We start from the raw sequence: 27,660 nt of genomic DNA on the forward strand, positions 1-27,660 counted from the left end.
AGTTCATTTCTACAACCTTGCCAGTATATCATCTGTTCAACACTCGGGCTACAGTATTAGCCTAGCCTTTCTCTTGTATCATGCAGAATCTGACTAAATTCAAGGGGGATAATGCATACTGCTTTGGGGTATTTGGAGCACGTGAGTTCAAGTAACTAGAGCAATAGATAGTTTAGTATGTGGTCTCAGTCCACTTCAAAGTGGTTAGGATGACAAGCAATCTCCATCATCAATTTTGCTAAGGCTAGTAGGTGCCATATCCAATACAGCCAATCTCCTCCAACTTCCATTTTATATTTTGTTTCTATCGCCTGATGTGACATCAACGGTGACTTATCAATCTGTTACCCTGTCTTAGAATGGAGTGGGAACAGTCCTCCCTACTAGGCCTCTAGGGGAGCATAGATCATATACCCTGTCAGTTATGCCTAGAACATCTTCCCAAAATATAGCCGATTTGGAAAACAAGCCAAAAGACATGTATAGGTGTACATTCACCCCTGCAGCCTAACCAGCATCTTTAAGAGAAGTCAAGTTGCCTTTTTAACAATCTATTAAGATCATAGTAATACAACTTGTACTGCACTTCGCTACCCATTACACCCTGTGCTGTCTTTGTGGTTTTAGCTAGCATATTACACTCTACCCCGTTATCAGCTCTATCTGGAATATCTTATCCAAACACCTCAGACACGGGATCGCTGTATGACTCTTTTTGCCCCTAATGGTTTTATAGGCCTCTTGCCAAACTTTTGTCCCGTTCTTTGGATTGTATTCATTTGTCAAAATATTTAAGGAGTGGTGTTACAACCAGCAGCCACATTAATGGTTGCCGGACCCAATGGCAGTCCTAGGTGTAATGAAATCTTTCTACGTCCGGGAATCTTGAACTGATCAAAGGGAGTAATAGTTCACCTTTTCTGCCACCAGCTTTCAAAATCTCTAACTTTAAGGGCAACTGTGAAATCTGAGTTACTCCCAATTTGCATAAAAGGTGAAGGAAAGGTAGTAAGACATGGAGAGACACCCACCCTTTCTCAGATGTTCATTAATGTCCTGGTTACTTGGGAATTGTAAACCTCTATTGAACTCTGCTTTCGTGAGCCATGGAACTGCCCACCGCAGGACGCCTATGATTCCTTGGTCCTCACAGCAGCACTGCTTTTTGTATTCATCTTTGCACCACTCTGTCAAATATTATAGCTGCACTGCTTGCTAATATTGGGCCATATCCTGATGCCTGTGATGCCCTGAATCCATTCCCTTCCCCCAACCAAACGCCTGTGCCCTCTAAGCAGCGGTTTCTTCTTATATAATCTCTTATGCTTCCCAACCCATATGAATTCATTGAATAGAACTTGAAATGAGCTGAGAAAGCCTATTCTCAAAGCTATTCCGTATAGAGAATAATTATTTAATTAAAGATGCATCCACTTTTAATTTCTACCTTCAAGCAGCAAACACTTCAAAGTTCCAAAATCACAAAACTGTATAGCCCATAAAGAAAGTGAAGTCACAAATATTTCCCTTTGGGTCCACTAATAACCACACCATCTCACCAGTATTATCCAGTCATACACTCACTTATCTAAGTTTCATACAACTTACATTCATGACCCCAAGCCTGAATAAGTAAAGTGCCACAAAAATATAAACAGTATCAAATCTTTAATAAAAAATCTCATCTTGTCACATCATAAGTACTCAATGGGCCATCCTGGTACAGAAGACCAGTTAAAACCTATATTTTCTTTTGTTAAAAAATGAATATCTCACAAATTCAAATAAAATCAACAAATGTTGTCAATAATAAGCAACAGAGAGAACAGAACAGACCATGCACTCTGTGTTCATCACGTGCTAATTTGCACAAATTTACAACACGGACAAATAAATAATTACAGTATGATACAATGATTCTAAAAATTAACATCAAATCTATCCGTATGTGCCAAAAATTTAGCAACATATATGCCGTCAACACGTTGTAGTGTAGCGTAGTGGTTTAAAGCTGGTTTTGACCACTCTCTGCAAGACATCGTGCATTGTTTGTTGTGTTCTCTCGGTTGCTTGTTATTGACATACATTGTTGATTTTATTTTAATTTGGGAGATATTCATCTACAAGGATCCTGGATATAGAGCCTGAATTGAGGAGGACAGAAGGCCAACCGCACGTGCTACTTCCCTCAAAGTCACCTTCGGTCTTCCTCTCTTATGATGTACTTCCCTGTATAAAAAAATGTTTTCCTCTCTGGTAGCTGAAGCTGAATTTTTCCTGTATATATTATAAATCCCATTCTCCTGATTTATAATGAAATCTAATCTTTCCTATAAGTGTTTTACCATAGTTAAATGCTCTTTAAAAATCTCCTCTTCCTGACCCAGGATAAAGAATTTCTCACAAATAAATAATCATCCTTACACCCTGCTCCATCAACAACCCCACTACTGCCTTCAGTACCTTTGTAAAACACCCTGGGGCAGAAGAAGGACCTAACAGGAGACTTTGGGACTGAACTAATTGTCCTTCCCACCTGAACTGAAGAAATCTCTCCACATCTATTTTAATTATGAAGTAAGCATCATTTAGATCCAGCTTCACCATCCAATTCAGTACCTGTAGAATATCCCTGAACATAAGCACACCTTCCATCTTCAAATGACGGTATGTCACAAAACGATGTAATGACCGTAAATTTCTTACTGGTTTCAAGTCTAGACATTTTTCATTACCAGAAATAAAGTACTTACTAACCTTCTCTCTCCATTGCCTATTCTTATTATAGCACCATTCACCAACATCTTTGGTATTTAGTTCGCTACAATTTCTTTGATACGGCAGGAGATCCAACTCCCTTGGTTCTTTTCCTTTAAATGGAACCTTATCGAACTCTATTGTATAACCTCATTCAGTTGCAATAACCTAACAATCTTGAGTTATCCTTTCTCACTCTTGCAAGACATGCCCCACTTTGCCTCCCACTTTTCTGTGGAAAGAACCAGTAATAGTCCTCATACCCGCCTTGTCTGGAAGAGAATTGTTGACGACCTCCTCTTTATGCTTTAGTCCCTCCACCTCTGCCTTTCTGAGAGAAGAAACCTGCTGATTCCTGACTTTCTCTATAAGCACCTCTTCCTTAACCAAAATTGGTACTTTCCCAAAGGTTACCTTCTCCTTCCGTCCCTACCAAATAAAGTGTTTGCACCAAACTCCTTGTGCATTAAATTGTGAGCCATATCTAAGGCAGTAAAAGTAGAACTGTATTTTCCAAGAGATTTTGCCATTCCTTCACTAAATAACAGGCCCTTTGTATCTTCGGTTGACTCTTTCCTTGCTAAATCTCCCTCTTTAGGGCGTATACATGTCAATATTGCCTTCATTCTGTCTAAGACCCACATTTGCATTTCCAAGGAAGCATGTTGTCCTCTGGTTCCAACCTCTCAAGAATCCAGTGTTACTTCCTCTAATATAAGCATCCTCCACAAGATCAGAAATTCTGGCCAAAGGGCCTTAAACATCCAACAGCTTATCTTCACACTGTTTCAATGAATTCTCATATCCCTAAGAAATAACTTCTAAGCATAACATATAAGCTTCAGTTTGTTAAATTTTGAGTCATAGTCTCTTTCTCACCAACAATCAGTCAAATTCAACTTTACCTCTAAAGAGGATTTATCATTAACATTCCAAAGATATGAAACATGATTTAGCTACTCCTTTCTAATCAGGAATTACAGAATAAAAGTGTTTTAAGGAATTCCCAATGCTAGCCTATGAGAGTAGTAGGCCTCACAGTAGTGAAATTTTTTTTTTAGCTGTTTGTCACTGCCAGGACATGTAAAACTTAAAAGTGCATGTCCTACCTTTTGCTTACATAGCACCCTGCACTTAGTGCTACCTAGGGCCTACCTTAGGGGTCACCTATGTGTAATAAAAGGGGAGTTTAAGGCTTGGCAAGTGCTTTAAATGCCAAGTCGAAGTGACAGTAAACTGCACACACAGGCCCTGTTAAGGCAGGTCTGAGACAAGTTTGAAAGGCTACTTGTGAGGGTGGCACTAACAGTGCTACTGGTCCACTAGTAGCATTTAGATTACAGGCCCTGGGTATGTGGTATACCAATTTGCAAGGGACGTACAAGTAAACTAAATATGCCAAACGGGTTTATACCAATGACACCGTGCTTAGGGGAGAAATGCAATTTAGCACTGTTTAACAGTGGCAAAGTGATCAGAGTCCTAAGGCCAACAAAAAGACACAGTAAAAAAATGGAGGTAAGCAGGCAAAATGTTGGGGGAAGACCACCCTAAGGAGGACAGGGCTAACACTTTCCTATCGCTCATTGACTTTACGCTTGTCTTTGACCATGTACAATGCTTTGCTGCCTGTGGCTTGGCTAGGTTTGAGCTATAGAAATGCCAGATATGTACATACATATATACAATCGATCAATCAATTAAAGCTTTGTGTTTTTAAAATATCAACCATAAAAGATACATAAAATACACTTCATAAAACAATAAAACCATAAAATCTTATGCAACCTTCATCTGATCCATAAAACCATGATAAAATAGTTGCTAGGTCTTCTCCACAGAAGATAATAATCTTGTGTTCACAATGTAATTAGCCATGAATCTGTTGTATTCTGTTATTAACTAGCATTTTAGCACTCTCCAAATATGGATAGCGGTTTTTAGAAAACTAATTGTACAAAATACAATTGGCAGCAAAGTCAAGATATGAAAGAGCTGGCCGTCATTGCCTGAAATCTATATCCTTTAATAGGGGGAGGGGGTGGGGGTAGATTACGTTTCCTAGGCATTTAATATGATTTACAAAACAACCCAAAATGCATTAGAGAGTGAGGTGAGTGGTAGTCGCAAGGGCAACATAAAGAGAGGTCTAACCATTGTCCGAGTTTAGGGAATCCAAGTAAATATTTTGCAACCCTGAATCTGAAATGTGTTAGAAGATATCTATGTTGGAAGTTTCAATAATTTATGGCCTAGACTCCATATGGGCTGTAGTTGAGAGTGATAAATAAGTCTTAACAGATGGTTTCACTCATTTTAAATATATCTCTCATATTTACACGTCTTATAAAAAAAGGTACTTTACAATTCCTTTGTCTTTGATGGGAATTTTTGCAGGGCTGGAAATTATTCTGGTTTCCCAATCGTGTTGCATATGTTTTTTACATATTTTCACCAAGGTATTTTAGGTGCATGATTCATTCTTGGGCAAACTTGGATTTTCAACCGATTGAACATCATTTCTGGTTTTGCCCAAATGAAGATCCACAATAATAATGGCCTGTGGTTTCAGTGGCTGCTCCTCCACTAAGGCGGGAGGTGCGTCACCCCACTGCTTTGCATGGTTTGATGATTTGAATTGAAACCATTGCAATAAAGGAAAAATAAAATGATAATTATTTGAGGGCACAGATAACATTCTTTTGAGGACTTCCTAATTCTCTGTTTTATATTATCTGCAAAATGGTGCAAAAGCCACCATTCTGTAGGACGTCTCACCTCCTTAGGAGCAAACAATCTCTGGCCTAAAATCTCCTTAAAAGACTTCAAAGAAATAATTCTACTTTCTTCCCTATCTTCAGATTTATTCCCTGAACAATTGTTGGTATCCAAATCAAACATATATTCATCTAACTCCTACATGAATCTTCTTCAACTATATGCCCTAATCATTTGCAGGGCTATCCTGCCTCTTTCTAATGTCTCTGTGGACACCTCTCTCCTGCAAGTCGCTTAGGACTCCGAACCATGAAGAATCGGACACCCCATCCATTTATAAATGTTTCTTTCTTCTGAGACATTTACCACTAGGACCTTTGTTTGAGATGCCTTCATCACCCATCAAAAACCAAAATTCATCATCTTCGCAATAATTAGGCCTTCTCCTTCTGCTGTTTCTCATTAAAGACTTAACAGTCTCTTGAACTGTACCTTTAAGTTCTCTCCTCACAATATCTGTCACTCTCTCGTCCTGATCACTTCTCATATCTTCACTGACTTCCTCCTCAGTGATGTTAGTTGTAAAGATACCACAGAAACTACTAATGACAATCAATTCAAATCAATTCAATTAATTCAATACTTCCAAAAAACCGCTCAAAATAATAAATGTATCAACTTGACACATTCTACTCAATGAACTCTGCTCTCACTACTAATCACCTGAGCCACTAACTGCCTCAAATAGTCCGCGCACGTCACCTTTGCTCGTCTCCTCAGGCAGCCCAATACATTCCAAAATATATGCCAACTCCGTTCAGAAAGTGAAGCCTTGGTTGTGAAAACATGACCTCCTTTGGGACTTGCGCACTTGCAACTTCCTCTGCTCCTGTATCAGAGCAGACCTACCCCGCCCTGCAGAGCTGCTGCAGCAGGACAAAATAAAAGGATAATAACCTCGAGGAGCCACCACTAATTTCCGCTGTCCCATACAACCCTTAACACCAGCTCCAGCATGTTTCTCCACTCATCCTCAGTCGCAGTTTAAGCGGCCTGCGCCCCGAGTCTGGGCCATGCTGCATTGTATGCTTAGCCCATCAATCTCCTAAGATGGTTACAGCAAGCTCTTTGATGTCCTTCGCCACCTCCCTCACCACCCGCAACGATCCAATCAGCCTTCGCTTCTAGAGTCGGCTCCAGTTCTCCTGGTAAAGATAGGGAAATGTTCCAGAGTCTGGCACTCTGCTGTCTCCAGCCTGTCACCCACTTGCGAGAGCGTCCCACCTCCGCCTCCTCACCAGGCGACTTTTTCGCCGTTGTCTATTTTCATATCTGAAACCGAGGAATATTCTTGCTTCCTTCTTTCCTCCCTCCTGTCGATTGAAAGTAATTAGCCTGTTAACCCTATTTCATTCATGCCACAGAAACTCTCACGGTCTTATTCAAAGTATCTTTATTTTAATTTATTCCTTGATCGTTAATTTATCAGTGTGCATGTTGAATGCAGCTGTGCAATGCACTGTGATTTTATTGTTTTGTGTAAAATGCTATACTCAATACATTTTTGTGAACACAAATATGTGAAACTTAAGCAAGCACGTGCTGCTAAAATGAAGCATTGTTGTGCCAACAATGATCACAACATTTCGACTGCAAACCCACCCTTTATTTTATGCCCCATGCACACCGGGGCCCCACGCACACCGGGGCCCCCACGACTGTCCATTGATGTAGCCTGCTAACTGGGCCCTTTGTTTTAAATATGTTACAGCGGATTGATCCAGACATGTCAGTGGCCAAGTGAGATCCTCCTCTTGAGCGGCTGCTGATACTTGTACCTAGTACTCAATAGAGTTATGGCACATTCAGCCAGTTGAAAATCCTTTACAGCTGTAGGTGACCTGTGCCCTCTCCAGAATGATATATCATGTTCTTGGCCAAACAAACCTTATCGCAACTGGTTATAATTGATATCTGAGCATGTAATCTCACTAGAGAAAGTAATCACTGAATATTTTGAACAGGACATCTGACCCTAAGAAGTGACTCCACCAGAGTTTCCAAAGTGTGGATAATGTCAACAAAGGTACACTGAAGCTTCGATCTGCCTGAATCATTTTTGGCAGATAGTCCGAATTCAAATGCAACGAGTATGAATTCCGAGGTAGTAAATATCACTTCAAACTCTAAAGGACTATTGTTGTCTTGACCTTATAGTTAAGCCCTGTAAAGGGGGGATTAAAATAGCCTAACGCCTTACGCTTAAACCACATAGTACATTGTTTGAGAGTTAGAACTGCACTAACGACACATTAATGTTTAGTGTGGCCCATTAGAAAAGGCAGTCGTCAGAACAGATGTTTGTGTTATAATGTTTATATATATTGCATAATTGTTCACGATTGTTAGTGTCCCTTGGAGCGGTTTAGAGTTTAGAAGTCTGGTGATAGGTTGCCCTAAACTAAAGGGCACTCCTATGTGGGTTTACTTTCAAGGTTTATATCCAAGCCGTGTTTGTGTATTTGGACCCCTACTTAAATTGAGCTGTCTGATCCCAAGAATATTTATTTCGTTTAGTGTAGTGGCTATTGCTGGTCATGTTGTGTGAGGCGTTGTGTATGCTCACTCCTTTTTCCACATGCCCACAGCCCCAAAACTGCTACCTTTTTGTTGTGGATTCTGATCACAGATATCTTTTGAGAAGACTCATCTTGTGATGTACCATCAACCGATGCCTGCACAGATGAACAAAGCATGTTTTCTCTGTGGCTTTGGCATCTGGTTGATCTGCTTCTGCTACCAGTTTCTTAACAGCACTGTGTAACCCAGCCTTGTTTGCAAGATATGGTTTGTTTGGCCTTTTGCATGTGCTTCGATGTCAGGACTTGTTCCAGTGTCCAAGCATTGTGTTGGATTCAGATTGTGCAATATAAGCAGGGTTACTTTTATTTTGTTTCTCGATCATTTTAATATCTTGCATCCTTCTGTGTGCCTTTAGGGAACTGCCATAGTGTGGCAGAGTCTTCGTCCGGGTGCATGTTTTCTGATATCCTGTTTGTTATTCTGTGTCCCAGGGCCTTCCCGCTTTCTCTCTCCAAGTCCTAGGTAGGGCTCCCGGTTTTATGGTATTTGTGTTTTTTGACATTTCAGTCTGTATTTTTCCATACTTGTTTTTCACTTATATGATCAGTATTTATCCGCATTTATGTTAGGTTTTGTGAAACAATGAAGCAGAAACTAATGTAGTTCCACATTTATTTAAATGATAGATGTATATTCGTAGTTGTATGCCTAACAGGTTTCAATTATATGAACAAACATGATAAATCAGTACATCTCTATGAAACAGGCACATTTTAGTATCATCCTCATGCACAGCAACTGCTGTTTAAGCCTCAATACTAAAATATTCCCATCCCCTAATCCCCTCTTTTACTTGTCAATCTGTGCATCTATTGGCATGGCTGTCATGACTTATAGCATTTAGAAACACTGAAAAAACGATCTAATTTATGTTTTTATCCGCGTTTAAAAATAAATACCGATGGGAAAACAAATGTTTTCTGTCTGTATTTATCTGTAAAAACTAATTAAAACGTAAAGCAGGGAGCCTTGGTTATAAGTTAGCCTGCTGGGCCGAGTTGGGGAGAAAGTTGGAAGTAAAGAGAGCTGAAGGATATCTGATTGCAAACTCCACTCTTCCCTAATAGCTCAGGGATTGCGTGGGAGGACAGGCAGGTACACTAGTGTTTGAGGGACAGGCCTCAGCACGCTCCCATCCGAGGACAGCCTGCGATGCAAGTTCTCTCTACATGACTGCAGGCTTTTTAAACACGTGTTCATATTTGACTTATTTGGGCATGCTTGTCTGTGGCTCCAGTGGTGAAGGGCTTGTGTTTAGGCGGTTGTGCTTCGAAACATTCAGAAACGTTTCCAGTGATTAGTTGTGTCGAAAATGAGTAAAAATCTTGCACTAGTTATATATGAAATAATCAGGGTCTTGTCTTGTCTCTTTTTCAGAGTGCCGGAAAGTACAGACAACTAGGAAGAAATTACATTGTTGAAGACGGGGATATTATCTTCTTTAAATTCAATACACCCCAACAACCGAAGAAGAAGTGATTTTTACAAGTTTACTGTGCAGTTAAACCTACTTGAAAATTATATGTTTATTTTTTATTTTATTCATACAGAATTACTTCTAAATAGAAAACTACAAACATTCTAGGAAGGCTAAATTCCCTCACACAATGAACTACTGTTACTTGTTAAAACACGCCTCGACTGGTGGACATATACAATTCCGAAATGCAAACAGATTTGCCTTTCAGACAATTAAGACCCTGCTCCGAATTCTGGAAGCAGTTCAGGAGCCATATGACTCTCATGATACTTCATTAATCTCCATCATGTAAGCCAAGCCTGACACATTTGACAGTGAGGACAATGTGGCCTGCTCTTTTTTGAATCAACAGATAATGCATGTTTTACAGTACTCCAGATGTCTACACTCAATAAAACATTTGAAAAAACCAGCCTCAGTGTGTTTGGGGATGTCTGTATTGACTGGCAGTGGTGTGCTGAATGCGATACGGCACCTGCTGGATGCTGATTACAGAATTTGAAGACATGTGCATGACACAGTAACTGGCAGCTTGGGGCGGCTGCAATTGTGTCTTAAAGTGAGTCTTTCATGGGAATTGGGAGATTAGGTTGCCAGCGAATGCTGTCATAGAAAAGAAGGTAATGAATTTGTAGTCGATGCATCTTTATGGGAAGAAAGTATAGAGCGGCCTGTGTGGCTCTGACCGAATTGACAGACGCATATGACGGAAAATACCAAACTAAGGGACGGAAAATAGCCGGGGGTCATTTACGGGGAGCAGTTGCCCTTGTGCTGTTGCTATAAATGTAATCTGTGTCACGTGCACTGCTTGTGACCCCTAGTGAGTTTTTAGAATGACGTATTCTTCTTGCTAATCCTGGGTTAAGTAGCTGCTTCTTTTGTGCCTAATATCAATCACTTTTTGTTAATGAACTGCAGCCTCCGTTTTTTAATCCTGTTTGTTAAACATGAAACATGCAGCGGTCACAGGGTGGGCTTGTCGCTCACAATGCACTTATATTGGAGACGAGAACACTGAATACAGCTCTGACTTTTGAAAACTTGACTTTGAAAACCTCGACCAATGAATGTTTAGGTCGTTTTTCCTTTTCCAGATGAAACGTAAGAGGAGAATGAAGCAATTTGACGAAATAAATTCACGTGCTTTAAAGCCTACATATTCTCTTATTCTCGATTATGATGCATCCACTTAACTTCTTTATCACTTCAAAAACAGGTCGGTTGAATGTATAAATATTTCCATTTGGGACCGTATTCAAGTGGGATACATTGGAGTTCATTCACCCATCTAAAATGTATATGTTTGCAACGTATCCTTGTAAGTGCTCTTTCATGTATTTTATCAGTTTTTAGTAGTTGTATTCATAACCTTTTTTTTGTTTTGTCCTTAGGCAACATTGTTATATTTTCCTCTTCATGCCATGAGCGTTTCCAAACCCGGTTTTGAAATTTCAGTGTTGCCCTTTCAACAAACAAACGCGCCTAGGGAGTGCCTGCTGGGACCAAACAGACCTAGACAGCAAAACCAAGTATCCTGTCTCTAGAAATCTTGGTTCTAGTCTTTTCACATTGCACTCTTTTGGTATATGTGTCAAGTGGTACACTGTAAAGCACTATAGGCCAGTAAAATAGCCAGCCAACTCCAAGGAAAGACACAGACATAGGGAAGACTGACATTCAGCGACAATAATATGGGGAGAGCGAGAGATACTGCGCCATAGAGCATACATACGTCTTGCCAGAGGCATCCCTCTGTCACAAATATACGTATTTTCCAGAGAGTCAACAACACTACGAAGCCAAAGCAATGGGTGAAGCGAGTTTAAAGAAGAATGGTAATAACAATATGTTCTTACTAATGAAGATAAAAGGGCTGACACTTAACCATTGCTCTGTTAATAACAAAACAATGTCTTGTAGGAGTCTTAAAGTGCATTATTTTCACACGTTTTGCCACATAAACATATATTTGCTTTTATAAAACCTAAAGCAAATGTGCTTTACTTAAGTAAACAAGACCCAAGGGAACACATTAGAATTCCAACAGTATTCGTTTTCAGGACGTATAACTAATGATTTTCTATTATATTGTAGAGACAAACAGATAAGTTCATGTATTAAAATAAAAAGGGATTTTTTTAAAACCAGTAAGTATTTCATGCATGCACGACTTTGAATTTCAAAGTTGGTTGACACTTTTTAATTGTTCATATCATGCTGCAATAGTCAAAGTTGTGGACGTAAGACTGCAAATGCAGAGGACCATCTTCAGGACAGTGGCAGATTTTAAAATGGGAATCCACTGTAGCCTGAATGGGGATATCGTGCAATAATTCTAACTAAGTGAAACATTTATTTTTGAGGGTCATGTGACCTTATAAAACAAAATGATCACAACCATTCCAGTTTTACATAAGAAAATTTAAAGGCACAACATCTCATATTAATACCATAAATAATAAGCTGGCTACCCGGTTCTTTCAAATTAATTTTAATGGTGAATAATTAACTGTCTTCAACAATATGTGCCTGTGCTGAAACATATGAAAAACTCTTAGAGTCACAAACCGCATCTGTCAATGTAATCAGGCAGAGCGATAATTATGTGCTAGTGGAATGAGCTGATTTTTGAAGGGGTACCCAAGTGTTGTAATGTCCTTATTCTGTACGAATTATAGTTATTTTAAGGCTTGGCACTCGTTCATTCAACACATCAAAGAAGGACTAAGGTTAAAAGAGCATGGCTTCCATACAAGGGATGTATGCTGTAAAAAGTGCAAGGTAGGAATACTTCTTCTTTCTCAAGGATGATTCTAACTTCAGATTCCTCAGCTTTTAAAATCTCCCAGACAGGACTAGATCTGGAACTTTTCAAAACAGTTTCTCCCTCGCATCAATAGATAGTGACCTCAGACTCCGCTGCAACCACACCCTACCCCCAAAATTGACGGAGGTGTATATCAGAGCCTCGCTCAGACCGTGCTGCTGCTGGCTATCATGCCGTTACCAGGAATACTTTATTGATACGATTTTGAGCTGGGATCCGACTTAACTTCCCCTCACTGTGAGTTGAATACCCGGATTATACTACTGCATACTCTAAGGACCTCTTGTGAATACTCTACATTATCAAGCAAGCCCTGATGAAGTTCCTTATGCGCAAGGAACGAAACGCGTTGGCTGAGTGCCGGTTTTAACACAAGTTTGAATAAAGATTATTGATGGACTAAATTTGTTATCCGACTACTTTTCTGGTTGACCTTCAATTCAAAAGTATCTTTTTGTCTCAGTGGCGCTCAACGACGGTGAGTGCCGGAAGTAGATGCACCGGACATTAATTCAAATACGACATGGATTGAGGTGTTGAACGTTTGGTCAGCCGTTGTGTGCCTTTGTTTGAAAGAGCCTCCCCCACACATTGATTTGAGATACTTTCTTTCCACACCCTCCGACACAAACCTCCGCTCTCATGCATTGTCTATTTTTTACAGACTCCAAAGTAGTTTTTTTACAGTGTGCTAGAGAAAATGTCTCCACGGAGACCAAAGGCTTCAAATTGTGTAGCAAACGAAGGAAGCATTTGTCAGTCACAGATCTACATAATGTCTGCAGTGGCGTTTAGGGTCTGATCACGACTCCAAGTTCTGCTGCAAATTTCCCCTGATGTACTGGAAGGCCATCAGGGGGCAGGACATGAAATTGTAGGTCACCGGACGTAAGAAATGAGGCTTCATACAGTAGACCCTCTACAGCTCGAATATAGCACGTTACAACGCGTGCTATTACCACGCAGTAGGTTACAACGCGGTCGTTACAACGAACGTGTTACCACGCGTGGCTTTACATCGCAAGTTGTTTCTACGACTTGCGCTAAATGGCGTGCTGGACTTAGGAATAGTATAAATTACTATTCCTACTTCAGTTAGCGCAACAGCAAGGAAGGTGTTGGATTTAAAATCCCACACATTCCCTGGTGTTGCACGCCACCTAGCGCAAGTCGTAGAAACGACTTGCGATGTAAAACCACGCATGGTAACAACCTGGTCGTTGTAACGACCGCGTTGTTACCTACCTGCGTGGTAATAGCAGCGTTGTAAATGTTGTTTCCCCTACAGCTCTAAGGCATGGGCCCGCTCCAGGTCCCAGTCTTGTTCCAAGTAACTGTCTTCAGATAAGTTAAATTTGAGAAACAAATCTCGCAATAAACATATGAAGTCCAAGCAGTTCTCGTTGCAATCCATTCACTTCTGCTCCAGGGAGAAGTTAAGCAGTCAACACTCAAAGGACCTAACTAACCTCCCATTTTCTAACTCTGTGACAAATCCAAGGCTGATCCTGGGGCCCCTGGGCTGCTGTCAACCTGGCAGCAGATAGAGGCCTTACGTGAGGCCATGCTGCACATTTTCAGGATGATGCTGGCTCCCTATGGAGCACTTCTGGGTCCTAGGGAGCCAAAGGAGCGCCCAGTCGTATTTCTGCCTGTGGGATCTGCCTTGACACTGACTTACCCCAACAGGCTTCTAACCAAACCTTTGCCAGCACCAGCCCATACTTCCAGTCCTGTGCCAGAGGCCTCGTCAGTTTCAGCTGCTCCAGAGCCAGCCTCAATACCAGTGACGCCTACTCCTCATTCAATCCTGTTTCTGATCGGAGCTGTTGTCGGCCCACACTAGGCTTCTGTCTCATTACAAAGGTACAATGGGTAATATTTAACTCTGACAATAAAACACAGCTCTGACTCTGAATAAGCCCCAGTCTTGGCACCAATACTATTGTATGCTGAAAGCCTTGTTTTGATTGCACTCTGACAAAATTCAAGGAGTTCGAAATGTTCTGTATAACTAGGATGATGACAAGGAGGTGGATAATTTAACCCCCATCATAACACTCATGCTGGCATATATTTAGATTTAAAGAGGTAGCAGTGTTCTGTATGCTTCTCTACGATTCAGTGTTGAATTCCCCTCAAGCCCTCCCCCAAGGAGGAGAGAGCACCTTTTTTAGTAGTACTCCGCAGACCAGTGTTGGACCCTCACCAAATTGCTATAGAGACTGAGGTTAATCTGCTGGTGGAAATCTTGGAGCCTGAGGCTGCTACTTCGGAGCCCCTGTTGCCCCTGTATCAGGCTTTCTCAGAAACATTGATGATAAAATGGTCTAAGTCTTGTTTAGTTCCCCCTGTAAGTTGTCCTTTCACTAGGTGTCATAGGCCTGCCTTTGGGGGCCCAGGTTTTTGACCAAGCACCCTACTCCCAAGACCTTGGTAGTTCAAGTCTTCACCAGTAAAAGGAATCCCAATCCTTTCTCTACCTTGCCACCAGACAAAGAACACATTGATGTGTTCAGTAAAAAAGCATTTTCCTGCCAGTTTAGTTCTGAGACCCTTGAATGCTGTCTACCTGCTGGGGTACTATGCACATGCCCTGTTTGCTATGGCTAGTAAGATCTTGCCAGATATCTTTGATGGATTCAGGAATGCCTTCGTCCAGACAATTATTCGGAGATGAACATATCATGAGAGAAAGCCTGGACACAGCGGACTTTGTGGGTTCTGCCATAGGCACTAGTGTATTGTTCAGGCGTCATATCTGTATGGATGCCACAGAATATAAGGTGCAAAAAGAACGGATGATGGAGGGAATGCTGAACAAATCAAACATTCACCCCCCGTCACAGATCCATTGTTTTTTTGCACACTATGCCAATCCAGTTTAGACCCAGCCATATGCAAATCAGTCTTGACCCTGTTCCCCATGGAAACAGTCCAGCTCCAACTCCTGGGTCAGGTCGTCCTTGGACCAGAAACAAGCATCCTGGGACTGGTTTCAGGGTATCACCCCTCATCAACCAGGCTAGCTGATATCTGGTGATGTAGCGAGCATGGTACCCACATCTGGGCATATCCTTCCCACTTAGGGTGACATGTGCTAACAGAACACATGATGGACGGAATGATGAACAAATCAAACATTCACCCCCAGTCACAGTTCTGGGTTAAATCCATTATTTTGTTGCGTGCCATTCCAGTTGAGACCCAACCATATACAAATCAGTCAGTTTCAGCACTCCATCCGTCATCTTTTTGTGTTTGCTATGTTCCCCCTAAGTAGCCAAGGGTATGCCCAGATGTGGGTCCTTTGCTCTCTGTGCCACTGTATTCAAGCTAGCCTGGCTGATATGGGGTGATACCCTGAAACCAGTCCCAAGATGCTTGTTTCCGGTCCAGGGAGGACCTTGCCTTGCAGATCGGGCTGGACTGTTCCCATGAGGAGCAGGACCAAGACTGATTTGAATATGGCTGGGTCCAAACTGGGGCGGCATAGTGAGCAAAAGTATGATGAATTAAACCCAGATCTCTTCACTGGGGGTGAGCGGGTGAAAAGTTTCAGCACTCCGTCCATCATCTAGTGTTGACAGGATTTAAGGTGACATGTAAGCATCCCTTATCAATATGCTATTTGACTGCACAAGGTAATTTGTTGAAAAGGAATAATTGGCATTGGAATGCTTAATGAGTTCCATCAGCAATACTAGAAATGTAGAGGGTTTTTTTTGCAGGTTTTGCCTATCATGATAGGCAGCCCTTGCAACTTTTTTTTGGCTCACAGGCTATTGGCCTTTGCGTGCGTCTTTCTAAGAAAGACAGCACGCGATTGGCCAAAGGCGGGCACATGTCCCGCCTTCTCTCTCCCCTGGCCTAGGGAGCTCGGGAGCGAGCAGCAGCGCAGCCGGGTGCCAGCTGCATACCTTGCATTCCTGCGGTGCACTCCCACCGCGCTTGTTGCCTTTTATAACTGCCCTCCAACAAAGCAACACACAACTGTCGGCCATCTCAGGGCCGTTGTACATCACCGACCGAGCAGCCCGTGATCAGTACACAGGACTCCAGTAAGGTGCCTGTCTTTAAGTGCGGCCTCTTTCGGTTTTGTCGAAAGTCAACCTCCTCTACCCTTGTGTAAACACCTCCCAAACGGGAACACACGTGTTGCGACTCCGATCCCTCCTCAAATGCTCGACATTTCCCCCCCGTGGGGCCTTGAAGCCCGACCAAGGACAGCCAGCAGGAGACACTGTGGTGGGCAGGGCGCTCTCCCTGCACTGATCCCGCCGCCGCCCACCTAATTCGCCACAACACTCGTGCAACCCTGTCATCTCAGCCCTCTGATACCTTCGCGCCATACCAAAGTCTATAAATAAAATACCTAGTGCTCCATTCAAAGTTGTGTGTGTAGCGCCAACCAAATATGTAGCGTGTGAGCTGTTAAGGGCACCCCCTCGAATCTCGCTCGTGCACAATCCATGCAGCGTCCACACGTCACCACCCTAATGCTAGAAATCCCCGATGAGACTGGGGAATTCAAGCTCTGCAATGAGCAATCCATCCCATCCACCAAGCGCTCAACGCCGCTGCATGCCATCTCTGGGTGCTACAAGACGCCACCGTCTCTACCACTCCATTCAATGGCAATGAACCTGTGCACCACAAATAGATGCAGGGTTGGGAGGGGGACCCCTTGCCACGCGGGCCCCTGCAAAAGCCACAGGATCTGTAGTTGGAGAGCAAGCATCTCCAAACCCAGAGACTACACCAGAATCCCACCCTCCCGCAAGGCACATCCAACTCCGTGACCTCGAGCCCACACCCCGAACAACCAGTCACATTGGCATGGAGCCGACCACTATCCTGCAGCCACCCCCACCCTCCATCGCCCCTTACCCTCCAGGCAAATCGCAGCAGCATACGAGTCCAAGAATGGCCCGGTTGGGCGAGAGCTCAGAGCAGCCTTCCGCACCCCCACACTCCCATAGCACAGCGCATTCCACCGGCTCCTCAAACGACAGCATGAACAGAAAGGAATGAGGGCACCACTAATGAGGAACACCACCTCTTCTCTATCCAACCCTTTATGGCACAGCACCTGCCCCAAAACTGAGTCCCTCAGGGGGGCGCAAGGGAAGTTTCATTCTGAGTGGTAACCGTAGTCATTATTTCTACATGTGGGAAAGGCTTTTGTTTACAATCTCTAATATGCCATCAGAACTTATTAAGGCGGAATACTCCCTTTTTTCCCTTTAAAAAAAACAACAAATTAGCTTTATTATTTGGCTGTCTCCCGCCTGCAATTCCTCTTTCTTTGTTAAAATCTCCGCTTTCATCTTCTTGGATATTGGCATGTCTATGTAGTTTACACTGTAAGGTTTGATGAAGTATGCTTGTCTCATTATTTGAGTGCCTGGCTTCACCTTTGTATGTGTTGCTCACCCATTGACTTAATGGGAGGGAGGGCTTTAACAGCAGAACTGATAGGACACGAGACATAAGGTTGAAGAATGGGGCTGAGACTGGTATTTTGACCTCTCTGAACCATTTTGAGCCACCCACGAGGGAGATCTTTAATCAAATCGCCTTGGGTGTGTCATCCAGCTCTCCTTTAGACCCTTTCCCACATAAAATCTGGAAGGAACTGGGCTCTGAACTCTTCCCCACTCTCCGGCAGATTTGCAACAGCTCTTTGACTTCCGGATCAGTACCAGCTTGTTGGAAACAGGCTGTGGTTACCCCAATTTTGAAAAACTGATACTTGATCCCACCTGTGTCAGTAACTACAGACCTATTTCTCTTTTACCTTATCCGGTTAAGATCATCGAGCGACTGGTCAGCAGGACTTTGTCCCAGTTCCTAGAATCTAACACTAGGTTAGATGATGTGCAGTTTGGTTTTCGTCCTGGAGATGAACCGACACTGCACTGGTGACCGTGTTGGATGATCTTTGACTGCGTGCGGACAGGGGAAATTCTGGCATTCTCATTCGGCTTGACCTGTCTGCCGCTTTCAACACGGTCAACCATGAAATCCTACTGACCAGACTCGAAGAGATTGGAGTCTTGGGCACGGCCCTTGACTGGTTCTGTTCCTACCTATCTGGCAGATGTCAGGCAGTCTCCCTCCCTCCATATCGATCAGAGTTTTCCAACATTCACCATGGCATTCCTCAAGGATCGGCAATCGGCTCGATTTTGTTTAATATTTATATGAGACCACTGATTGATATAAAGATGCATGGTGTAAAATTGGTGAACTATGCTGATGATACTCAGCTTTATTTCTCCATGGAAGGTAGCCAGTCCATATCTTTAGAGATATTCCATGCTTGCATGCAGGACACTGCTTTCTGGTTAAAGGCAAACTCCCTACAATTCAATTTGTATAAGAATGAAGTCTTACATTGTGCTGTTGGGAAAGCTCCCTCCCCCTTTCCTGACAATTTTTAGCCTTCTTCAACAACCCCCACCCCTGTTCCTGCTAAATCAGTACATAATCTGGGAGTTATGCTCGATGCCAATCTGAACCTGGAAGGACAAGTAAACAAACTGGTGGGGAGTTGTTTCTCCCTCATCAGAGCATTGAGGAAGATCCTCCCGCTGCTGCCTGTTACGGCTAAAGCCATGGAATAGTTGGAAGTATTATCCTCAGTAGGTTGGACTATTCTAATGCCCTACTACTGGAGTCTCCAACTTTCCTGATTGAACGTCTTCAAAGAGTCCAAACCTTCGCGGCCAACTTGGCCTTGATGAAGCCACGACGCTCATCGGGCTCCTTGGCCCTCGTAGAGCTGCACTGGCTCCCAATACTGCAAAGAATTCAGTTTAAATCCCTTTGTATAGTGTTTAAAGCCCTTCATGGTTCAGGGCCCAAGCATCTACAGGAGAAATCTGCCTGGTATATTCCGACGAGGTGTCTCCGCTCGTCCTCTGCTTACTTGGTGAGAGTTTCTAGATTTCGAAGAGTGAAGTCAGGTGGTAGAGCGTTCAGCACTGCCGCCGCAAGGCTCTGGAATAAACCTCCATTAGAAATCAGACAGTCCCAGGACCTCCTGCAGTTTAGAAAAAAGGTTAAAACATGGCTGTTCCCCAGAATCTGATCTCGCGGTTTGGAGAACGCTCTTTGTCAATCCACTCCCTTTTTCATCTGTGGGTGTTGATGTCACGTACGATAGCGCCAAGATACCCGTTGGGTGAAAGCTGCGCTTTACAAATTTGGTATACAATACAATACATTAGAGTCGTCTCGCTCTTCTTGTCTCTGTGTGTGTCATTTCGTGACCCTGTCGCTGCCTGATGAATGCTCTTCTTGCGCGCGCGTGCCGATACCAGCCGTTTACAGAGGCAGTGACTGCGGTGTTTGTCCAGACTAATCTGTGGGGTCCAAGGCGTCCCTCGTCAGAGGACCCATGACTCGGCAGCTTCCGCACAGAGCTTGGAGTGATCCCTTCCTGTTCCACCAGTCCGGCAGCCCTAGCCTCCTCAGGGGTGCACATGATTGTAAAATATTCCCGGGTCCTCGTGAAGACGGCGGGTTCCTTTTTAAACCTTTCGGTAGAAGCCTACAACCCTACTAGATACTGTAGAGGGAACCCTTAGAGTGGACAGTCCGCTGATGAAATGTTCTCCACAAGAGCTGCCAACTCGAGGCTTTCTTTCACAGGGCGCACGCACCTCTGTTAATATTGCCCACCGCCACCCAAAAGTTGCTTTGTGCAGAAATCTTTTATCTTGCAAAGGTAGTATCTTAATTATCTTAATTGAGCTGGTATTCAGAAATAAGTAAGGGCAGGTTTCATAGTTTGAAAAGGCTTGCAAAGATACGAACTGTAAAGAAAATCTCATTGCATGCATTCGAAGCACTGGCCTACCTGGATGAAAAACAGTGTACTAAGTGACCGAGCAAAAGTGTAGTGTGACTCTCTATATGAAAATGACTGGTGCGTAGTACTGTGGGAAGGCTGTGCCACTAGCAAATTATGGGGAAAAGTGATGGGTGAAGTACCTGAGTTAATCTCATCGTGGTTCTCCTTTGGGTGCATTCTAGTCCATCTTTTGTGTTTTGCCCACCATGCCACTGTAGTTTCTTTTGCGCTACATAGCTAAACACTTATAAGGTCCCAAAGATGAGACCTATTGGCTATGCTAATGCTTGTTCTATCTTGGATCCAGGGGACTATATAGTCTCTCCTGGGACTTGCAGGATGAGTACTTTCATGTGCCCGCCCTGCAGTTCACAGACGCATTCTTCGGTTCTTAGTGAGGTCAGAAAACCTTCAGTTAACTGTCCTACCCTCCGGCCTTACCTCAGCCCGCTGCTGGTTATGAAGGTGATGGCAGTGGTTGTGGCCCATCTTTGCAGGTCAGGGAAACATGTATTCTTATACTTCAACAACTGACTGTTGAAGGCGGGCTTGCCACAGTCAGTTATGGATCACCTACAAACATCAGTCAACCTTCTACCATCCCTAGGGTTTCTCATCAACAAGCCAAAATCCCAACCACAGCCAATGGAGAGGATTCACTTCATAGGGGCTATTCTGGGGGCGTAGCTTGCAGGCCGATGGCTGTGGACGTGTGAGAGCTGATTTATTAAAATTAATTATCCTTTAATAAACACTGATGCCCTGATTCCAGGGGCACACATCGGACCCAGCTGAGCCTGGGCACCACCTGGGGGAGAGAGCGGGAGGCTCTGGGCAATTGTTAGAAGGGTGACCTCCGGGGAGTCAGATGGTGTCGGACTGACCACCCCGAGAGGCACCGTTCCGTAAGGAAGCAGCCGAGCGCCGCTGAGAAGCCTCCTGGGCGAGGTCCTTCTAGGATCGTATAGCCAAGTAATCCCCTCCCACCACAAAGGGACACAACCAGGGTATCAATGCTCACAAGTCGTTTATCAGAATTGAGAGTAGGTCTCCGTGGCAATATTTACAGGCGGATCAAGGGATCCAAAGAGTCTCAGGGTTTGGTTAGGAACGGCGGTAGCGGGACAGTCTCAGTATCAGCCCGGGACGTCGTCCGCAAGGTTCGAGGGGTCGCTTCGGTGAGGTCGAGCCGCGACGAGGTCAGCAGGGCTCCGGTGGTTGCTTCAGCGAGGTCGAGCCGCGACGGGGTCAGCAGGGCTCCGATGTTCCGTGAGGGTCTTCTTCTCGGCAAGGGGGAGCCGCGACACAGTCAGCAGGGCTCGAGTTCTCAGTTACAGGCAATGAGTCTCTCTCCGTAGGGTCAGCCGCGATCCGATCAGCAGGGCTCTGGACTCCAGGATACAACTACTGTCCTGATTGTGGGTTGCCCCAGATATATGGCTGGAGCCCTTTGATGTCCGGACCCTCGCGCCTGGGGGGCCGGAGGGGCCGGGATGAGAGAGTCCAGACACCCGGCGGGGGGTGGAGCCATCGCCCAGGGAGGCCGGGGGGCGATCGGACCCAGGCGTCGGGGGCCGGCGGGAGGCCCCATCGAAACTCCCATCCTCCGGGATCTGTGGAGTGGCCACTTGACCCCCCTTGGGTCGGGTCTTGGCGCCTTGATGTTGGGGCTTCGCAGGGACCGAGGCCCGGGCGGGTCGCGTCGCGAAGGCTGGTGCGGGTAGCGGGGTACAAGCTCGGGGGGCCCCGAAGGGTTGGGGTTGCCCCCGTTTGGTCTGGTAGGAGGGTTCGGGACCACGCCACGAGGCCGGGTACAACAGGCGTCTCCCCCCCCCCCCCCCCCCAGCGGAAGGCAGGGAGAGTCACCCATCTTCTTGGGTGTTCTCCTCGCCGAGGCGCAAGAAGCGAGATAGGCCGTCGGCGTTGGCGTGGTCATTGCCGGGCCGATGGTCTACAGTGAAGTCCATCCCCTGCAGAGAGATGGACCATCGCAACAACTTTTTTTTCGCCTCTCATCTGCATTAACCACCGCAAGGGCCGGTGGTCGGTTTGGACCCGGAAGTGGGTGCCGAAGAGGTAGGGCCGGAGCTTCTTGAGGGCCCACACCACGGCGAAGGCCTCTCGTTCAATGGTGCTCCATCTTTGCTCCCGGGGCAGCAGGCGCCGGCTGATGAAGGCCACCGGCCGGTCAATCCCCTCAGAGTTCACTTGGGACAAGACAGCCCCGACTCCGTATTCCGAGGCATCAGTCTGTACCACGAACTCTTTGCTGTAGTCGGGGGCTTGTAGCACGGGGGCGGTACACATCGCTGTCTTGAGGGTCTCGAAGGCCGCCTGACAGAGGGGCGTCCAGTGCACCTTCTTTGGTTGCTTCTTTGAGGTGAGCTCCGTGAGGGGGCCCACAATGCTTCCGTAGTTCTTAATGAACCGCCTGTAATAGCCCGTGAGTCCCAGGAAGGCCCTCACAGCGGTTTGGGTGGCTGGGGGCTCCCAGGCCATGATGGCGTCGATCTTTGGCTGGAGGGGAGCCACCTGGCCGCTCCCCACTTGATGTCCCAGATAGGTTACGGATCCTTGGCCCATCTGACATTTGCTGGCTTTTATTGTGAGCCCGGCCCTTTGGAGGGCGGTCAGAACCTCCCAAAGGTGTCTCAGGTGTTCGGCCCAGTGGCTGCTGAACACCGCAATATCGTCCAGGTAGGCGGCGCTGAACGCTTCTAGGCCGGCCAGTACCTTGTTCACTAGTCTTTGGAAGGTCGCCGGGGCATTCTTCATGCCGAAGGGCATCACTCGGAAGTGGTAGTGGCCATCGGGGGTGGAGAAAGCAGAATGCTCTTGGGCGCCCGGGGTGAGCCTGATTTGCCAGTATCCGGCGGTGAGGTCAAAGGTGCTAAGGTAGCGGGCTGCTCCTAGGCGGTCGATCAGTTCATCTGCCCGAGGGATGGGATGGGCATCGGTTTTGGTGACGGCATTTAATCCCCGATAGTCCACGCAAAACCGGAGCTCCGGGGTGGTGCCCGGGGCGGCAGCTTTCAGCACCAGGACCACAGGGCTGGCCCAGGGTCTGTCGGAGGGCTCGATGACCCCCAGGGCCAACATCTTGGAGACCTCGGCGTGGATGCAGGCCCGCACCCGGTCGGGGACTCGGTAGGCTCGGTGTCGCACGGGGGGGGCTGTCCCCGGTGTCGACGTCGTGGACGCACCATCGGGTGACTCCGGGAGTGAGGGAGAAGAGAGCAGCAAAGTGATGCAGCAGTCCTTGACACTCTTGGCGCTGCTCCACAGTCAGGGTTGCGGAGAGGATGACTCCCTCTACGGAGCCGTCCTTTTCGGAGGTTCTCAGGAGGACGGGTAGGGGCTCGGAGTCGTCCTCGGCCCCATCGTCCGTAGCCATCAGCAGGCTAAGTTCCGTTCGGGCAAAGTGAGGTTTGAGCCTGTTGGCGTGGAGAACCCGGAGGGGGTTCCTGGGGGACTCCATGTCGACCAGGTAGGTGACGGGGCTCTTTTTCTCTACCACCTTGAAGGGCCCGGTCCATTTGTCCTGGAGAGCACAAGGGTCGACGGGCGACATGACCCAGACCTGCTGGCCTGGCTCGAACTCGATGGAGGAGGCGTTCTGGTCATGCCAGTGTTTCATTTCCTCCTGGCTGGCCTCGAGGTTGGCTTCTACCAGTTCCCTGAATTTCCGGGTTTGATTCCGCAGGGTCAGGAGGTACCGGTAGACGTCTGGCGGAGCATCCTGGACGGTAGTCTCCCAGCCTTCTTTGACCAGGCTGAGGGGGCCCCGGACAGGGTGTCCGTACAAGAGTTCGAAGGGGCTGAACCCCAGAGTCTTCTGTGGGACCTCCCGATAGGCAAACAGGAGGCAGGGCAGCAGGACGTCCCATTTGCGTCTTAGAGTCTCCTTCGGCCCTTGATCATTCCTTTCAATGTCCTGTTAAATTGTTCGACTAGTCCGCTCCCCTGGGGGTGGTACGGGGTGGTGAACTTGTAGGTGACCCCGCATTGTTGCCACAGGGACCGCATATATTTTGAGATGAAGTTCGTGCATCGGTCGCTCACAACCTCCCGGGGGAAACCCACTCTGGAGAATATTCCCATTAAGGCCCGGCCCACTACGGGGGCCGTCACTGTTCGGAGAGGGATGGCTTCAGGGTATCGGGTGCCATGATCGACCAGGACGAGGATGAAGCGATGTCCTTGGGAGGTTCGGGGGTCCAGAGGCCCCACGATGTCGATCCCTACCCGCTCGAACGGGGTGTTTACTATTGGAAAGGGTTGGAGAGGGGCTTTGACTTTTCCCCCACTCTTCCCGCTGGCTTGGCAGGTCGGGCAGGTGCGGCAATGATTGTCCACGTCCTTCCGCATTCGGGGCCAGTAGAAGTGGGTCACCAGGCGGCTGTAGGTTTTGTCTTGCCCCTGGTGCCCGGCGAGGGAACATCATGCGCCAGATTGAGGAGGAAGTCTCGGAATCTGAGGGGGACCACCAGCACTCGGCCGGCCCCCAGTTCTGCGGTCTTCTGCTCGCTGTAGAGAAGGTCATTGTCCCAATAGACCGAGTGGGTCCCCGTTTGCTCTCCGGTGGCCTGGGCGGCTGCTTGCTGTCGGGTCCCTTCGAGGGAGGGGCAGGTTTTCTGTTCTTGGCGGAACTGCTCCCTGGTGGGGCCACCTTCTTGGCGCCATTGGGCGAGTTCGGGTAGGTCGCCGAGTGCGGCGACCTCGTCCGGGGGGATTTTTGGCGGCCCGGACTGAGCGTCGGCTTCTTCTTCGACGGAGGGGGGTGGCGGTTCGGGCCACTCCGGCTCTTCGGGGGGAGCAGGTATGCTCGGCTGGATGGCCCGGGCGGTCGTGGACCGGGTGGTTGCGCAAACCCACTCGGGCAGTCCCAGCATTCCCAGATGCTCTCGGCGCTCGACGTGGGCCCAGGGGGAACTTTCCAGGTCGTTCCCCAGGAGGCAGTCTACGGGGGCGTCGTCGCGGATGGTCACCTTCAGCATGCCCGACACTCCCCCCCCCCCCCCCCCCCCCCACTCGAAGGGAATCCGGGCCATCTGGCACAAGCTCTCGGTGTTGTCTGCCGACCGGACGGGGCACAGTACATTAGGCATGATCTGTTCGGGGGTCACCAAGTGGCAGCGGACGGCTGTCACGCTGGCTCCGGTGTCGCGGAGGGCCTCGGCCCGGCGTCCATTAATGGTGACCCACTGTTGGTACTTCTGGGTGTTGCTCGGGATGGGAGCCCGGGGCACCATTTCCCGGCTGCCCAGGCATACCAAGGTCATGGCGGCGGGTTCCCATTCGGTTGGCTCTGCGTCGTCGTTCTCTTCATCTTCTCCCAGGGCCGCGGCCGCCAACTGGCGGGGGGGTGGCCCGGTGGTCCCGGCTCGTCGGTTCACGGGGCAGGTCGGGTCACTGGCATAGTGCCCTGGCTGTTGGCAGTTGTAGCACGTTACCGTCGGTCGAGGCCCTGGTCGGGCGAGGGACGGGGACGTGCGGTTCGGGGGTGGTCCCCGGGGAGGACTCCGGGGCGGCCCTGCTGGAAAGTCTCTGTTTCAGTTCGATCCCCCTCCTCCTCCGCTGCGCTGGCGGGGGGGCCCCGGGTTGTTCCGCTGGTACTCCCCCATCGAGTTCCGAGGGACCCGGGTGTTCACCCATCGATCGGCCTCGGCGGCGAGCTTCCGCGGCTCAGTCAGCTTGCTGTCGAGGAGGTGCTGTCTCAGCTCGATGAAGCAGTTGTTGGAGAGGTGCTCCCATACAATGAGGTCGAACAGCTGTTCGTAGGAGGTGACTTTGCTGCCCTTGATCCACCCTTCCAGGGCTCTGCTGAAAAAGTCTACGTATTCCACCCAGGTGGTACCGGGGAGCTTCCTGCAGTCCCGGAAGCGCTGGCGGTACATCTCTGGGGTGAGACCATAGCGGGTGAGCAGGGCCTCCTTCATATGGTCATAAGAGGTCATCACTGCGTCTGGGAGCTGTAGCAGGGTGTCTCTGCCTTCGCTGAGGAACCGTCCCCATAGGCCGGCACCCCAATCCTTCAGGGGTATCCGATGGGCGGTCATGGCTACCTCGTAGGCCTTGAACCATTGTTGGATGTCGTCGTTCTTGTAGTACTCTTTGACGACATCCTTGGGGATATGTACCTTCGCCTCGGCCTGCGGAGGGTTGTCCCTGTTTCCGGGGGAGCCGGTCTCTCCATTTTTGGACTTAATTTCAAGTTCTTTAAGGCCCCGCTCATGCTCGAGGGTTAGCCTCCTCTCTTCCAGTTCTCGGTGCCGTTTTTTCTCCTCTATTTCTTCTTGCAACCGTAGTTGCTCTAGGGCCAATTTCTTTTCTGCTAGTAGGAGTTCGCCGTCCAGGCGGAGTCGGGCGAGCTCTAACTCGTGGGTCCGGACCCTCTCCCGTTCTCGCATCTCTTCCGGGGAGAGGCCGGTCTCCATGCTAGTTCTTCTCCCATCTGCTGGGGCTGCGGCTGGTTGCTGGTGCACGCTTGGCACCGGGTTTTCTTCTGTTTGGGGGGAAGCCGCTTCGGGCTCTACCCAGGCCCTTAGGGCTTTCTGCAGGTCTTCTTTTGTGTTTAACCCGGTGGTCGCGATGCCTTTGTCTTTACAAAACTGTTTTAGTTCCTTATGGGTATATTCCTCCAACCGTTCTTGTTGGAACTCCGCGGTTGGGGTGGTCTCTTGGTTGCTCATAGTTTCTCTGTGTCTGGGTAGGTAGTGGATGAGTTACTCGCTGTACGATTTGCGTCGGGCTCGGATCGCACCGCTGGCCACCAATGTTAGAAGGGTGACCTCCGGGGAGTCAGATGGTGTCGGACTGACCACCCCGAGAGGCACCGTTCCGTAAGGAAGCAGCCGAGCGCCGCTGAGAAGCCTCCTGGGCGAGGTCCTTCTCCTAGGATCTTACAGCCAAGTAATCCCCTCCCACCACAAAGGGACACAACCAGGGTATCAATGCTCACAAGTCGTTTATCAGAATTGAGAGTAGGTCTCCGTGGCAATATTTACAGGCGGATCAAGGGATCCAAAAGAGTCTCAGGGTTTGGTTAGGAACGGGGGTAGCGGGACAGTCTCAGTATCAGCCCGGGACGTCGTCCGCATGGGGCGAGGGGTGGCTTCAGTGAGGTCGAGCCGCGACGGGGTCAGCAGGGCTCCGATGTTCCGTGAGGGTCTTCATCTCGGCAAGGGGGAGCCGCGACGCAGTCAGCAGGGCTCGAGTTCTCAGTTACAGGCAATGAGTCTCTCTCCGTAGGGTCAGCCGCGATCCGATCAGCAGGGCTCTGGACTCCAGGATACAACTACTGTCCTGGTTGTGGGTTGCCCCAGATATATGGCTGGAGCCCTTTGATGTCCGGACCCTCGCGCCGGGGGG

The 27,660-nt window shown here is 47.5% G+C and overlaps 1 protein-coding gene across 2 annotated transcripts in view; it reads left to right on the forward strand.

Moving 5' to 3' along the window:
- OLA1 (Obg like ATPase 1) overlaps positions 1-10,010 on the forward strand; it is a 606,204-nt gene extending 596,194 nt beyond the window's left edge. For both annotated transcript variants that reach the window (XM_085645270.1, XM_085645268.1), the window contains exon 11: positions 9,496-10,010. In XM_085645270.1, the coding sequence (XP_085501396.1) occupies positions 9,496-9,597 (102 nt within the window). In that variant the 3' untranslated portion in view covers positions 9,598-10,010. The remainder of the gene's footprint in view (positions 1-9,495) is intronic.
- Positions 10,011-27,660: the final 17,650 nt, after the last annotated feature.

This window comes from Triturus cristatus, chromosome 3_1 (genome assembly GCF_964204655.1).
Source record: "Triturus cristatus chromosome 3_1, aTriCri1.1, whole genome shotgun sequence".
In the NCBI taxonomy this organism is placed as follows: Eukaryota; Metazoa; Chordata; class Amphibia; order Caudata; family Salamandridae; genus Triturus; species Triturus cristatus.